Source organism: Ochotona princeps, chromosome 20 (assembly GCF_030435755.1).
Source record: "Ochotona princeps isolate mOchPri1 chromosome 20, mOchPri1.hap1, whole genome shotgun sequence".
NCBI lineage: Eukaryota > Metazoa > Chordata > Mammalia > Lagomorpha > Ochotonidae > Ochotona > Ochotona princeps.
The window spans coordinates 16357449-16371773 of NC_080851.1; the positions used below are offsets into that span (position 1 = coordinate 16357449).

Below are 14325 nucleotides of genomic sequence, written 5' to 3' on the forward strand. Positions count from 1 at the left end.
ATTTGATTTATACATATTGAAAATTAAAATGTTTACTTTTGCGGCCTGTGCTGTGGCCTTCTTAAAGACCAGTTGGGAAGGAATCCAATCAGTCAAGCCATGAGTTGTGTGCATCGTTCTGGCCAGCTGAAGTTTTCTCTTAAATATTTACTTTTGAAATAATTTTAGATGCATAGAAGAGTTCCAAAGATAGTTTAAGGATTTCTCACATACTTTTTTTTTTAATATCAAATGTATTTCATTGATAACAAATTACAGAATGATAATATGCTCAGGAAAACAAAAGCATTGGTTTACTCTTTGTTACTGAACTAAGAAACTGCGAGCTAAGTGAACAGACTGCTTGGGTTCCCCGGATGTTCTCCAGGAATGTTCTCGTCAGAGCGAGAAGTCGGAGTGTTGCTTTGGCCCGCCTGGCTCCTTGGGCACCTGCACAAGAGTTGGCGGCCGCTTCCCTTTTCTCTCCCCTCACCTTCCCTTTGTAAACTCAGTCCCTGTTCCGTGGCCCTCAAGGCCAGGCATCCTGGCAGCCGCTCCTCCGACCATCTCACGGGGCTTTCCCATCCATGACCAATGAACTCTCCAGCATCCTTGGGACATCTGGGGGGACTGAGCAGGTAGTTTTCACTTTTGCTTTTCAGGTGGAGACACTGAGGCACAAGGTATTGAGGACCTTGTGAGTGACCCTGAAGCAGGTCTCGCGCATCTTGGTTTCATTCTTACCCTCTCCATAAGGTTTCTGTGTAAGCAAAACATACCTGACAGAGAAAAGCTGATCAGCCTCCGACTGCCTTGACCTTGGGCGGCTTCCTCGGAGCCAATGTTCTTAAAAATCTGTGAGAAGCATATGGGAGAGAAGGCAAACAAACATTGACACAGATACCGATATTCCAACACACACAGGCTCAGCCAGTTATTTCTGCAGCCACAGGCAATGAACGCAGCAGTGCTGAGATCTCATTGGGCAGCCTTCGATTAAAACAAGCTTCTAGCAACTTCATGGCTTTCCCAGTAAGAGATTTGTTGGTGGGAGTGAGAGGTACTTCTCGGAGAAATGATAATCAACAGGTACCATTACAGTAATACAATAGGCATTTTGTCACTACTTATGCAAACAAGGCCATTTCACATGCAGGGTCCCAAAGCTTTGGGCCATTCTCCACTGCTTTCCCAGGCCACATGCAGGGAGCTGGAGCAGCCGGGATAGGAACTGGCATTCATACAGTATCCTAAGGTATACAAGACAAGGACTTTAGCCACTAGGCTTCCAAGCTGGGCCCTGGATGATTTTTTTTCTCTCTTCCACTGTATCTTTAAAACAAATAAAATAATTTAAAAAAAAAACAACCTGGAAAATGGCCATGGGAGACTTTGGCAAGATGACTGCCCACACCTCTCAAGTGCTGCACTTGCAAAGGTACAAACAACTATCAAAGTCTCTGGTTCCTAAATCAAGTTTAATAACACCCACATTGATCTTGGCACGATAGCCTAGTGGCTAAGTCCCTGCCTTGCATGCTCAGGATCCCGTATGGGCGCCAGTTCAGGTCCTGGCTGCTTCACTTCCCATCCAGTTCCCTGCTTGTGGCCTGGGAAAGCAATCAAGGATGGGCCAAAATTTGGGACCCTGCACCCATGTGGGAGACCTGAAAGAAGTTCCTGCTTCCTGGCTTTGGATCAGCTCAGTTCTGCTGTTACGGCTACTTGGGGAGTGAACCAGTGAATGGAAGGTGTTTCTGTCTCCATTTTTCTCTGTAAATCTGTCTTTCCAATAAAAATAAATCTTTCTTTAAAATAACAAAAACTACCTGCATAATTTTGTTTCCTTGCTCTGTATTTAAGGAGAGGTATAGTAAAAGCAGCAGAGACTGGCACGTCCAGATGTGGAGACACAGCGCAGTATACAGGTCTGCATCCAGACCAAACAGGCTCTGGGAGAAATTGTTGAATATATCCTGATAGTGGGATGCTGAATGCTCTGGCACTGTGTATGCCTACAATGTCAGGAGATACTTGAATATCAGAGTGATGGATTTATGGAAATCAGCGGGAAAGAGGGGACTTGGGGAGGGGGATGGGAAATCCCAGAGCCTATGGAACTGTATCATAAAATAGCGATAAAAAAGCAAAAAACAAAAAACACCCACATTTGCTTTGTCTCCTTAGAATGTAAGTTCCTTGGGCCGGCGCAAAAGCTTATTGGCTAATCCTTCCCCTTCAAGTCCTGGGATCCCATATGGGCACCAGCTTGTGTCCCAGCTGCTCTACTTCCCTTCCAGTTCCCTGCATGTGGCCTGGGAAAGCAGCAGAGGATGGCCCAAAGCCTTGGGATCCTGCACCTAAGTAGGAGACCTGGAAGAAGCTCCTGGCTCCTGACTTCTGATTGGTTGAGCTTTAGTCTGTGGCCATTTGGGGAGTGAATCAGTGGATGGGAGATCTTTTTCTTTCTCTCTTTCTCTCCTTCTTTCTGCAAATTTGCCTTTCCAATAAAAATAAATAACCCTTTAAAAATGAATATAAGTTTCTTGAAGAAACAACAAAACTATACCTTCACTAGACATTGACAGAATTGTGATTAGAGTGTGTCCACTCTATATTACATTTTTTTAAAAAGGTATAGGAATAAACTGTATTTCATGGTAGGCTAACATGAGCTTAAACATGCAATGATACCAAATGATACTGCATTTATTCCTTCTTTGTTTTTTGAAATAAAAAGCAGACCTACTGTTAACACATTCCAATTGTTGCTGTTTAGGATATTTGCAAAGAGTGTTCTTCCTTTTTGATGCAATAAAAACAGGCCTACAGGTGCAGGTGTTGTGGAACAGCATGTTGCAACATCCATATCTCATGCCAGACAGCCAGTTTGAGTCCTAGCTATTCTGCTTATAATACAGCTCCCTGTTAATCTGCACCCTGGGAGGCAGCAGAAAGCAAAGTGGCTCAAATGCTGCCATCCACGGAGGGGATCGAATGTTGTGGGCTCCTGGCTTTGACCTAACCAAGCCATGGCTGTTGCGGGTATCTGGGGAGTGAACCAGAAGTTGGAAGACTCCTGTCTGTCTATATCACTTCTCTTTCTCTCCCTCTCTTGCTCTGTGTTTGTGTGTGTGTGTGTTTGACTTTCAAGTAGATGAAAACAAATACACATAAAAACATATAAAATAAATATTTTTCAGAATCTGTTGATTCCCAGCAGGAAGACATATGTCATTTACATTCTATACAGTTGTGTCTAAATTCTTGGCTTTTTGCTAATGGCATTTACAGCATCCTTGAAGCACTTGATTGATGATGGGAAAATGAAGGTAGCAGTAGTCACGACAAACATTTTCCAGGAAGTAAAAATGGGTTGGGACTGTCTTGGAACAGTGTGGCATTCCAACTCCTTTTTTGAGATGAGTTGCAGCAATATGTTTGAGGTAAACTAATCTGCTGCACTTGTAGGCAGCCCCTCTACAGCTTGCTGACCTTGAAAATGATGTGAGAACCCAGTCAGAGCAGTTCCACCTTGCAACAGCCCAAGGCCCACTAGGCTGGGAGACCGCTGCTCCTCCCCCTTCTGACACGGGCCCTTTGCACTGGGATTGTTGCATCTCCCAGGTGTGTTCCAGCCACCTGTCACCATGCGTCTGAGATGCACACTGGCAGTATGTGTATGTTTCACATGCAAATATTTCCCCAATCGAGCCTCTTAGGCAAGTAGTTTAACAGATTCCAAATCTGGAATCTGTTGATAGGATGCCAAAGACTCTGTAGGGTACTGAGAGGGGAATGAAAGGCTTCTTTGGAGGGGCAAGGTGGTAAGCTGACAAGCACCTTTCCACTGTCATCCTCGCTTTTCTGCAGCCATGCTGTTTGTAAGGTTCCCAGCATAATTTTACAGCATGACTGTGCGTCTCCACAGATGCAAGTAAGCACTCAGTGAGGATCCACTGCTGTTTCCCTTGTTGGGAACTGGGGTTTCAGCAGCAGGAAAACTTCACAGTGCAGTGGAAAAGGCTCCCTCTGCCCTCTGCTTGGTGTTCAATTCCTACATTTCCTTTGCGAAGCACTACTGCAGGAAAGCTGAGGCACTTTGCTAAAAATACACATTAGCATCTAATGACTCTGGCAGACATGCAGGCATGCTGACCTACTTCCGCCACCTTCCAGCCACCCAGGACTGCTACAGATGGGCATTCTGCTTCTCAGAGATAGGTGCGTGTGCCCTGGAGTATCAGTGTTACTCAGCAATTTGGGAAAAAACAATTTTATATTACAAACAAATGTAAAAATTGAATGCAAAATGGGTTTGCATTCGAAAAGGAAAAGAGGTTTTGAAAGTGGGTGTTTAGCATAGTGGTCATGACATCTAGGAGCCACCTTGGAGTGCCTGGGTTCCTCTGACTCTGGCTCCTGACTCCAGCTCCCTGCTAATGCAGAGCCTGGAAGGCAGCAACAACAGCTCAAGGAACTGGGCCCCTGTTACCCACGCAGGAGACCTGGATGGCATCTATGGCTCCCAGCTCTGACCCCATCCCAGCTCTAATGCTTTGCAGCCACTGCACTTTGAGAGGGAATCAGTATATAAAACCTGTCTACCTCCTTCCCCTCCGCCCTCCTTCCTTTCCCTTGTCTCTCTTCCACGTCACTCTAGCTTTAAATAAATAAACTTTAAAGATTCTGGCGAGACTTGTATTTAGCTATAGAGCAATTAACAACAATGGTTTGTTAAAAACTCTGCACACGCATGTCTCCAACAAGCCTGTACCTATTCACCTGCCGAAGATGAATCTTTCTATAAATTCTACTATCCAAGATTGGTAAAAGGATCTAAAATTCAGATGCCATGCAGCATTATATGATCAGTAATGAAATTCCCAATTTGTGGTGAATCAACAGTGAAAAGCAGGGAATCCTCATTTCCCTTTAGATCAGAGCAATAGGATTTCCTAAGGTTCAAGATTACTGTCTCCAGAAGTCTACCAAATAATGCGATGTACCTAGAACCGATCATGAAAGACAAAAACCAAACTTAATGAAGGCCCAGGTTTCATTTATACCTTGAAGTGTCTGAAATGTTCCCCCCAACAGCAGACAAATAAGCACATCTTATAGAAGAGCACTTTTGAGTGTACATTGTTCAGTAGAACTTGAATATGACTACTAGGTGAGAAGGGAGCTCATTCCAAGGTCACAACAGAAACGTCTGTAAACCAAAAAGATGGTGACATTTTTAGGAGGCTCATGACATAGAAACTAGGCTCTTCCTAAAGCAACCTCCCTAACCCCAGGGACACCTGAGATGGGAAACTGACAAGACTAATCAGAAAACAATAAAACCCAAAGGAATGCTAGTTACGTGCCCTGCACGGGGCCAGTTCTTTGACACACAGTTTCAACTGCTCACACATTAGGCATTATTCACCACCCCTCTGTTCACAAATATTAAAGCTGAACACAACAGTCCAGTGACCTCCCACAATCTCTTGGAAGGACAAATAGCTTGACTCAACTTATAGAAGTCACAAGTTGTCCAACTCTTAACCCTCTGTGGAATCTACTAACTCCACAGAGTGATGTCTTCAGACCCAGGCTGACTGGTCATCTTTCTGACTCATGTTTTGTTCTTGTTTTGCTCGTGTCCTCCATGATTTCCACAAAGCCAGCTGCTTCACAGTCCCTTACACTCATTACCACAGGGGAAAATGCCAAGGGTTAGAAAAAGCAGGTGTTTCTCTGTAATTCTTGTGGTGTGAGTTGGAAATAATGTGCTAATAAAGAATGCTTTATTTGGTGGGGGCGGGGGTGTTTCTGACTGCTGTTGACCACAGAGGATCCCAAAATCCAGCACCAGGAATGAATCTACTTTGGGCACAGGCTGCTGTGTTTGAGAGACTGAAAGTTGGCCTTGCTGTAGAGCAGGTGATGAGAATGTGTGAGAAGCACTGTGCAAATAAGGCTGTTTGCTGGAGGTAATCAAACACTGAGTCCTCCCTCCTGAGTATGCCTCCTGTGATACAGTTTCTCGGGAGGAGCCCAGACACTTCTGAAAGTGGGGATGCAGCAGATGCCATCAAGATGCCTGAGTCATGGTGTTCGCACCAGTGCAGGTTGTCAGACTGCCGCACGCATCACCCACAGGGCTTGATCCAACACAGCTGGCCAGCCCCACCCTTCAAAGTCTGATTTTCCAAGTCTTGGAAGAGCCCCAGCGTCCACAATTCTAACAAGTTCCCTGGTCACAGTGAGGCTGCAGGGAGGACCACACTGAAAGGCACCAGTCTCAAATGGTAACAGGAAGAGATGACCTGGGGTTGTTGGTAACTAAATCGCTTTTCCTCTGCACACTGCCTTGAGCCTCAGGCAAAGCATGAGAATCAGGTACTGGGCATCCCTTGTTCAGAGATCTCAAGCTGAATCTACTGTCAGGTCATTTACGGTATGAATGACTACGCCCCAGGCAGCCAGTCTCCCAGTCTGTCTGCACAGTCATTCTCACCTGGTTCCATGCCATCAAGGGGAATCCATGATGTACACACATGGCTGCTGCCTATGCAACCCACTGGGCATGTTTTTCTTGGCCTCTAGAGGGTTTTTTTTTAAGTTTTCAGAAAATTAATTTTCAGAGACAGGCTTTGTGACCTAATAGGTAAAATTGCTGCTTATAATGTCAGCATCCCATTTGGGTGCCAATTTGAGTCCCATATGCTGCTCCACTTCAAATTCATCTCCCTGCCAATGTGCCTGGGAAATCAGTGGAAGATGGCTGAAGTGCTTGAGTCCCTGCACTCCTGTAGTATAAAGCCTGTGACTTTGGTCTAGCCCTGCCCTAGCTACCACAGTCATTTGGAGTGTGAACCGGTGAATGGGAAATCTCTCTCTGTAACCATGCCTCTTAGCTAAGTAAAATAAATATTTCTCTTTTTTAAAAAAAGAAAGAAACAGAAAATTAGTTCTCAGCCTAGTTTTTGTAATCAAGAGATTTCCTTCAAATGAAAAATCAGAATGTTCAGCATGAAGCCACGGGAATACAGAATCAGTTCTCTCCAGAGCAGCACAGCCTCCCGGGCATGCTGTGACTGTGTTTCACGACTTCTAAGACACATGTCGCTTCGCATTTTAGTGTCTCTGAAACCAGGGTGCAGCTGACCACTGCTGGATCTGTCTGTAATTGAAAGCTTTCCTCAGCTTGGCACCGCATGAAAAATTGGTGATTCTTTTTCCTTTTTTTTTTTTAAGATTTATTTTTGTTGAAAAGTCAGATTTACAGAGAGAAGGCAAGACAGAAAGATTCTTCCATTCGATGATTCACTCCCCAAGTAGCCACAACAGCCAGAACTGAGCTGATCTGAAGCCAGGAGCCAGGAGCTTCTTCTGGGTCTCCCACGCAGGTGCAGGGTCTGGCCAACCAGACCACCTGATCTTAGAGCTGAGCCTGCAAGTCTAAGAAAACATTTTCTTTTTCTCAGTTATCAGAAGTATTTTGCTGCAACTTGAAAAATAAGCATAGCTGGAATTTGGCCTTAGTATTAGGTAAAGCAGTTAGGGTTGCAAGAGCGACATGAGCTAGCTATTTGCATCCAAGTGTATGGGCTTGCAGAGAATGAAACTGGAAATAAACATGGTGCCTTCTTTTTCCTTTCCTCTCCTCTCATTTCTTTTCCCTTCCTTCCTTCCATTTATTTATTTTGAAGGAAAAATTACAGAGACAGAGAAAAGAAGAGACAGACACAGAGAGATCTTCCATTTGCTGGTTCACTTCCCGAGTGGCTGCAACGGTCAGAGCAGTACCAAGCCGAAGCCAGGAGCCAGGACCTCCTTCCAGGTCTCCCCCACAGGTGCAAGGACCCAAGTACTTGGACCATCTTTCACTGTTTTTCCCACGGACATCAGCAAGGAGCTAGATGGGAAATAGAGTAGCTAGGACTTAAAACAGCAGCCATATGGGATGCCAGTGTGGCAGGTGTTGGCTTAACCCCGTAAGCCACAATGCTGGCCTTAGGCCAGGTGTTTCTTTTCCTGCTGGGGTTGAAAGAACCAAGGCCTAGGCCTCCCTAACAGGATGTTCATACGCTGCATGCATTCACCTGGCCTCTCTATCACAAATTCACATAAATAAAAATAATTTAAACTTATGCACATAGGATTATTCCTAGGACTCATAGAGTGTGCAGGCAGGTATCTCAAATAGACTTTAGTCGACGCTGCCCAGAGATCATAGATTTCTGATACAAAACTAGGCATTTTAAAAAATTACTAATTATTTTTATTTTTGATGATTTTTACATAGTTGATTAGGATGAATAGGGTCAAGGGCTATAGGAAGATGGGTGAAAGCACCATTTCCATGTTCTCTTTTTTTCCTTCCTGTGTCTGGAGGAAGGGGAGAGACAAGGACAGAAGCCACACCCAGCCTCCCAAATGCCTCCACACTCTGGGATGGAGGACAACTACCTGATACCAGCCCAGTATCCAAAGTGTGGGGCATGCTATGATGGTCCTGCTCATGAGGTTTCGAAAGTTCAGTAGTTCTCAATTACTGCCAATCACACCACTCCAAGCATGATGAAATCTCTCCAGAATCAACTGATTTGAAGGAATCCACCTTAGAGTCTCCATTTGCCCAGTTATTCACTGCCAACACTTGGCCAGGATAGTTGCTCTATTTGTTCTGTCCTCCGTCCTCTATTATGGTACCAGATGTCCTCTGTAGACACCAAGGTACTGCCATATCCTCCATATGACCTGGATATGTTGTCCACTGCGCCATTTAAGCCACTGAGGAGGCCCAGCTCTGACACATTCATTCCACGGTCAGACCATGGAACCTGCCATTGTCTTCATGGTTGGGATTTTGAGTTCAGCAATTCAGTTGGGGGGAAGCCCCATAGAAATTTCATCTGAGGTGATCCCAGACCTGGTTCTTGTGTGTGCTTCCAATACAGAGTCCGGCAGAGTCCACTGCCCCAATCAGCTCATGCACATGCTGGTGGTTGCAATTGCTGCATCAATTCTGCCTCCAGCCCTGTCCTTTACACAAACCAATAGGTGTTGGAGCCCAGCCAGATCCTGCCAAGTACACACTTGGCCTTTATGTACACTGTGGGAGCTGCAGTCTAGTCAAAGCAATACACAATAACCCCCACTAGGCTTGCCTCCTGCCCTGGTTCCTGTGCTTGCCAGTATGTACGGCACAGACTAGACATTTTGTGTCCTCCCCTATCCCATTTCATACATGGAAGCCATACACTATTTGGAGATAGATTTTTTTTTATGAGATTACAAAAGTTTAAATGAGGTCATGGCATAGGATCCTAATTCAAAATGACTAATGTTCTTACAAAAAGACAGAGACATAGGAAAGCATGCACTCAAAGGTCATGCGAGGACACAGCAAGAAAGCAGCTGTCCATAAGCCAAGGAAAGTCAGGGGCAGGAGACAGTCCTGCAGAAACCTTGACTTTGACTTCTGGCCTCCAGGAGTGTAAGAAATTGTGTGTGGCACAATGACACTGTCTGCCCCAGCTGTTGGCATTGTGTCGGGGCAATCCCTGCCCACCTGCTACAGGCACCTCGGCCAGTCCTCACTGCTGCTCAAGAACCCAGGGGTATAAACCACCCTGGAGGGAAAAGTGAAGCTTATCAGCCTAACAGGAGACATTATCCCTGGTTCAAACAATGCCTTCAGCAAAAGCAGCTCACACTCTGAGCACCTGCCCAGGTGAGGTGTGTGGTGGGTGGAGCCCCAGAGCAGTCTCTCCGAGCCTCAGCAAGCACAATGCTGTCTTTTTGGTTCAAGTAAGTTGTCATTACCACCATAAACCTTGATTTAAAACTTTTTTTTCTTATCGATTTAGTCAAAAGGCAGGTGCACATGTGCACACGCACACACACACACGCACACACACGCACGCACACACACGCACACACACGCACACACGCCAAGAGAAAAAGAGAGATTGTGCTCCATCTGCTGCATTGCTCCCAGACTAGCAACGACAGCAAGGAGTGGACTGGGATGAAGCCAGACGCTTGGATGTCAATCAATCTGGGTCTCCCTTGTTGGCTGGCAGGGGCTCAGCTCCTTGGTCATACGCTGTCTCTCAGGATGAGAACTAGCAGGAAGCTGGAGTGGGGAACAGAGCTAAGAATCCAACCCAGAACTCTCAGGCGGAATGCAGGAATTTTAACTGGTGTTTTAACCACTAGGCCAACTGCCTGCCCCAAGTCTTGATTTTTAATGAACTTAAACAAGTATCTGAGAATGCTTCCTTGATTATTATTATTATTATTCTCAGATAGCATAAGTATTATTTGCTTAATTCATTGATGCAATAATTTGAAATAATACAGAAACATTGAAATGCTGTGTTGAAAGAATATGATAATTATGAACATTTGCAATTATCTACTTTATTTCCTTAAAGCAAGCTAGTTTTCTTATTCACAAGCATTCTCAAACCTCAAATTTTATCTTTGATTGTGGGCAGTTTCTCGAGTCTTACGAGTTTGGCGCTGTCTGAAATCTGCTACTTTCACACATCACTGACAACTGGACCGGGAGAGACTACACCTTGTACTGTAGTCATCCTACTAAGAATATCTTCAAGCTGTAGAGCATGTTCAGTTACCTGACTTTTGTTAATTTCTAGGAATCCTAACAGTTTCTTCTGCTGCTTTAAAAATTCTTCCAGAAACACTACAGTGTGTGTGGTTCCAGGGATTGGTGCCTGTTCTATTACTTATATACTTCCCAAATTCTCTATCATGAATATGTGTGTAAAACAATCAAAATGGTAAATGTTTTATATTAAACAATATAAAATTTAAAAGTGAGGCATGCCAACTGGTTTCTGTAAAAAGGAATATCTGATTTAAAGTCATATTTTCCTATATTAAACTAGTGCACTTTCAGAAGGAGAGGCGGAAGCGAAGAAGGAGGGAGGATAGCAGAGGATGGAGAAGGAAAGAGGGAAAGGGCAGACGGAGGGAAAGAGTGCAGATGAGCTGCATCGGCCTGTGACACAGAACCCAGCCGCTCGGGCGCAGCATCCTCTCACCAGCCCTCTCTCTATTCCAAATCTGCGGCACTGCAATGACTCTAGAGCCAGCAGGCATCCCTCAGTTTCTGGCTTGACCGCTTTCTTCCTCTGCGCTCTCGGTTACCCACCACGGGCCTCAGCGCTTACCAGTTCTTCATCGTCCGCAATGGAATCGCTAGAGACACCCTTCACCTTCGTGCCGAGTTAAACTGTCACACACACATTTTTGAGTTGCTGAATCTAGTCAGATGACACATGCGGCGAGAGGGGAAGGGGACATTATTTTTTCCCTTGGTGTAACTAAATTTTTTTCTTGTGTAAAAATATGGATGAAAAAGAAAAAAAGACTCCACAATCTCACTCTTTTGATAACTCCTCTTGAATTTTAAAACGAATAAATAAAAAATCAAAAGCAGAAACTAAATGAATCTGTTGCTGAAAAGCACAAACAGGTTACAGGAGGTACAGAAGGTGCCCTCACTCTCAGCTTCAGAGCTGACCCCCTGCTCATCCTGGGCACCCGGACAGTGACCAGCAGCTGGGAGCTTTCTCTCTGTGTAACACACATACACACACACACACACACACACACACACACACAGAGTCTATCTCCCTTTTAAATAGATACACAAATAGATAAATAAAAGTTAAAGGAATTCCTCTATATCTTTTCATGAGTTAATACTATCTACTTTTCACGCTAAATTAACATAGATTGTGGATGTGCCACAGTGTATTTATCCATTTGCCTACTGAAGGCTGTCTTGGTTGCTTCCAAGTTTTGGTAATTACAAATTAAAGCTGCTATAAACCTCCTTGTGCAGTTTTGCTGTGAACATAAGTTTTCAACTTCTTTACATAAATACCAAGGCGTGTGATCATATGGTCAGACTTTTTTCAGAAACTGCCAAACTCTCCAAAGTGGCAGTACCATTTGCGTTTGTACCAGCAGTGAATGAGAGTTCCTTTTGCTCCCCATCCTTGCCAGCCTCTCCTCAGACATTCGGATTTCGTCATTCTGATAGGAGAGCGGCACCATCTCATTGCTGTCTTAGTTTGCCATTCCCTAGTGACACATAACTTTTGCTGCCTTGTCATACTTACTTTCCACAGGCATGTCTTCACTGGTGAAGTGTCCAAGCGGCTTTGCCCATTTTCTAAATGAGTTTCTCATTTAGTTATTATTGAGTTTAAGAGTTCTTGGGTCCAGTGCAATAGTGTAGTGATTAAAGTCCTTGTCTTGCACGTGCCGGGATCCCATGGGCGCCAGTTTTAATCCCGGCAGCCCCGCTTCCCATTCTGCTCCCTGCTTGTGGCCTGGGAAAGCAGTCAAGGATGGCCCAAAGCCTTGGGACCCTGCACCCGCATGGGAAACCCGGAAGAGCTCCTGGCTCCTGGCTTTGGATTGGCTCAGCTCCAGCTGTTGCAGCTGCTTGGCGAGTGAACCAGGGGATGAAAGATCTTCCTCTCTGTCTCTCCTCTCTGTATATCCGCCTTTCCAATAAAAATAAATAAATCTTAAAAAAAAAAGAGTTCTTTGTTTATTCTTGCTAACAGTCCTGTATCAGGATATGCCTTTGGCAAATATCTTCCTCCTGTACGGGCCTTGGTTTCTCATTCTCTTGATAGAACAGCTTGTCATGTCTATATTGACCACTGCAATTTTTCTTTAAAAGATTGAGTTTAGGTTGTTTGCTTCTTTTTCAAAGGGTTTAATAGTCTTTATTTTTTTAAAGATTTATTTATTTTTATTATAAAATCAGATATACAGAGAGGAGGAGAGACAGGATGATTTTCCATCTGCTAATTCACTCCCCAAGTGGCGGCAACAGCCAGAGCTGAGCTGATCAGAAGCCAGGAGCCAGGAGCTTCTTCCAGGTCTCCCACGCAGGTGCAGGGTCCCAAAGATTTATGTCATCTTCAACTGCTTTCCCAGGCCACAAGTAGGAAGCTGGATTGGAACTGGAGCGGCCAGGACCTGAACTGGTGTCCATATGGGATCCCAGTGCATGTAAGGTGAGGCCATTCAGGAAGTGAACCAGCAGATGGAAGAGTTTTCTCTCTGTCTCTCCTTCTTTCTATAAATCTGCCTTTGCAATAAAAGTAAATCTTTTAAAAGAGGTTATTATAAAACCCACTAGCAACTAGATAATACCTTCTTAGAAACAGTGTGGGCAAGTAACCCAGAAGGCTACTGAGTTGCACTAATAACTAAAATGAGTTTCAACAGTACGATAAGGCAGATATGTTCTGCTCCATTACCATAAAGTCACTCACTGCACCTGTCAGTCATATCCTTTCTGTCTGCCCCGGGAATCGACCAGGGCAATGGTAAAGAAGACTGCTTTGAAAAGCACCCCATGCTGTCCGAACACCAGAGGCCACTACCAGTGCAACCCTGGCAGTATAACTACTGCAGAAACTAACCACCACCACCAGTACAGGTGCTCTCCCATGGGAGGGAGCCTGTGCCTGCATGGACTCTGGCTTGGTTTTTCTGAAATTTTTTTTCTGCCTTGAGGCAGCCGACCCTTAGCCCTAAGTGTTAGCTGATGCATTATCAGGGCCTGTTTGACTTCTTGAGGGACCTCCTTTTGAGTACAGCTTATTAAAGTGGGCCTGTAAGGGAAGGACTCATACTCAGGGCAATTTCAGAGACCTCTGCATTTAAATTCGTATCTTGCTCACATAAATGACAGACACCACATTCCAATCTGTATAATGGGGATAGGAAAACAGGCCAAACTTGCTCCCAGCCTGTGCTCTCTTCTCGCTGCCCTATGGCTGAGCCAGCCCAGCAGGGCGTCCAGTGCTGCTGGAGCGTTTAGGATGGAAGCAGCCAGGCTCCAGGCCCTCCAGATTGGTTGATCTTCCCACTCAGCAGGAACTTCAATCAAGATACCCAAAATGGCCCGGGTGTGCCTGTCTGGGGTCAAAGTCCTTTCTGAGTTGTTCCATATTTCATGTCAAACACTTCATATATTTGAACACAGGGAAAACAGAAGTTGGTTTTATTTCCACTTGTGTGCACTGTCCTCACTGTGTTTTGTTGAGCCTACCCCAAGTTGATTATTTTTAATTACCATGAAAAGGAAAAGCAAGGACACTTCCAGGTGGATTTTGACCAATCAAGTGTGTTCATAACAAAGAAAAAAGTGTCACAAAGCTAAAAAACAGACTGTGGTTTAAGAAGTGATGCTATCTATTACAGTAGGACTGACCAAAGGCACAAGGTAAGGGACAAAGGATGGCATGTAAGGCCTGGATCTACACCGTCCTAATTGCTGGCCCTGAA

At 44.8% G+C, this 14325-nt stretch overlaps 1 protein-coding gene across 1 annotated transcript in view; it reads right to left on the reverse strand.

The window, feature by feature from the left end:
- HECW1 (HECT, C2 and WW domain containing E3 ubiquitin protein ligase 1) overlaps nucleotides 1-14325 on the reverse strand; it is a 154332-nt gene that overhangs the window by 103710 nt on the left and 36297 nt on the right. Inside the window, exon 4 of the mRNA XM_058677941.1 lies at nucleotides 759-834. Within this exon, the coding sequence (XP_058533924.1) occupies nucleotides 759-834 (76 nt within the window). The remainder of the gene's footprint in view (nucleotides 1-758; nucleotides 835-14325) is intronic.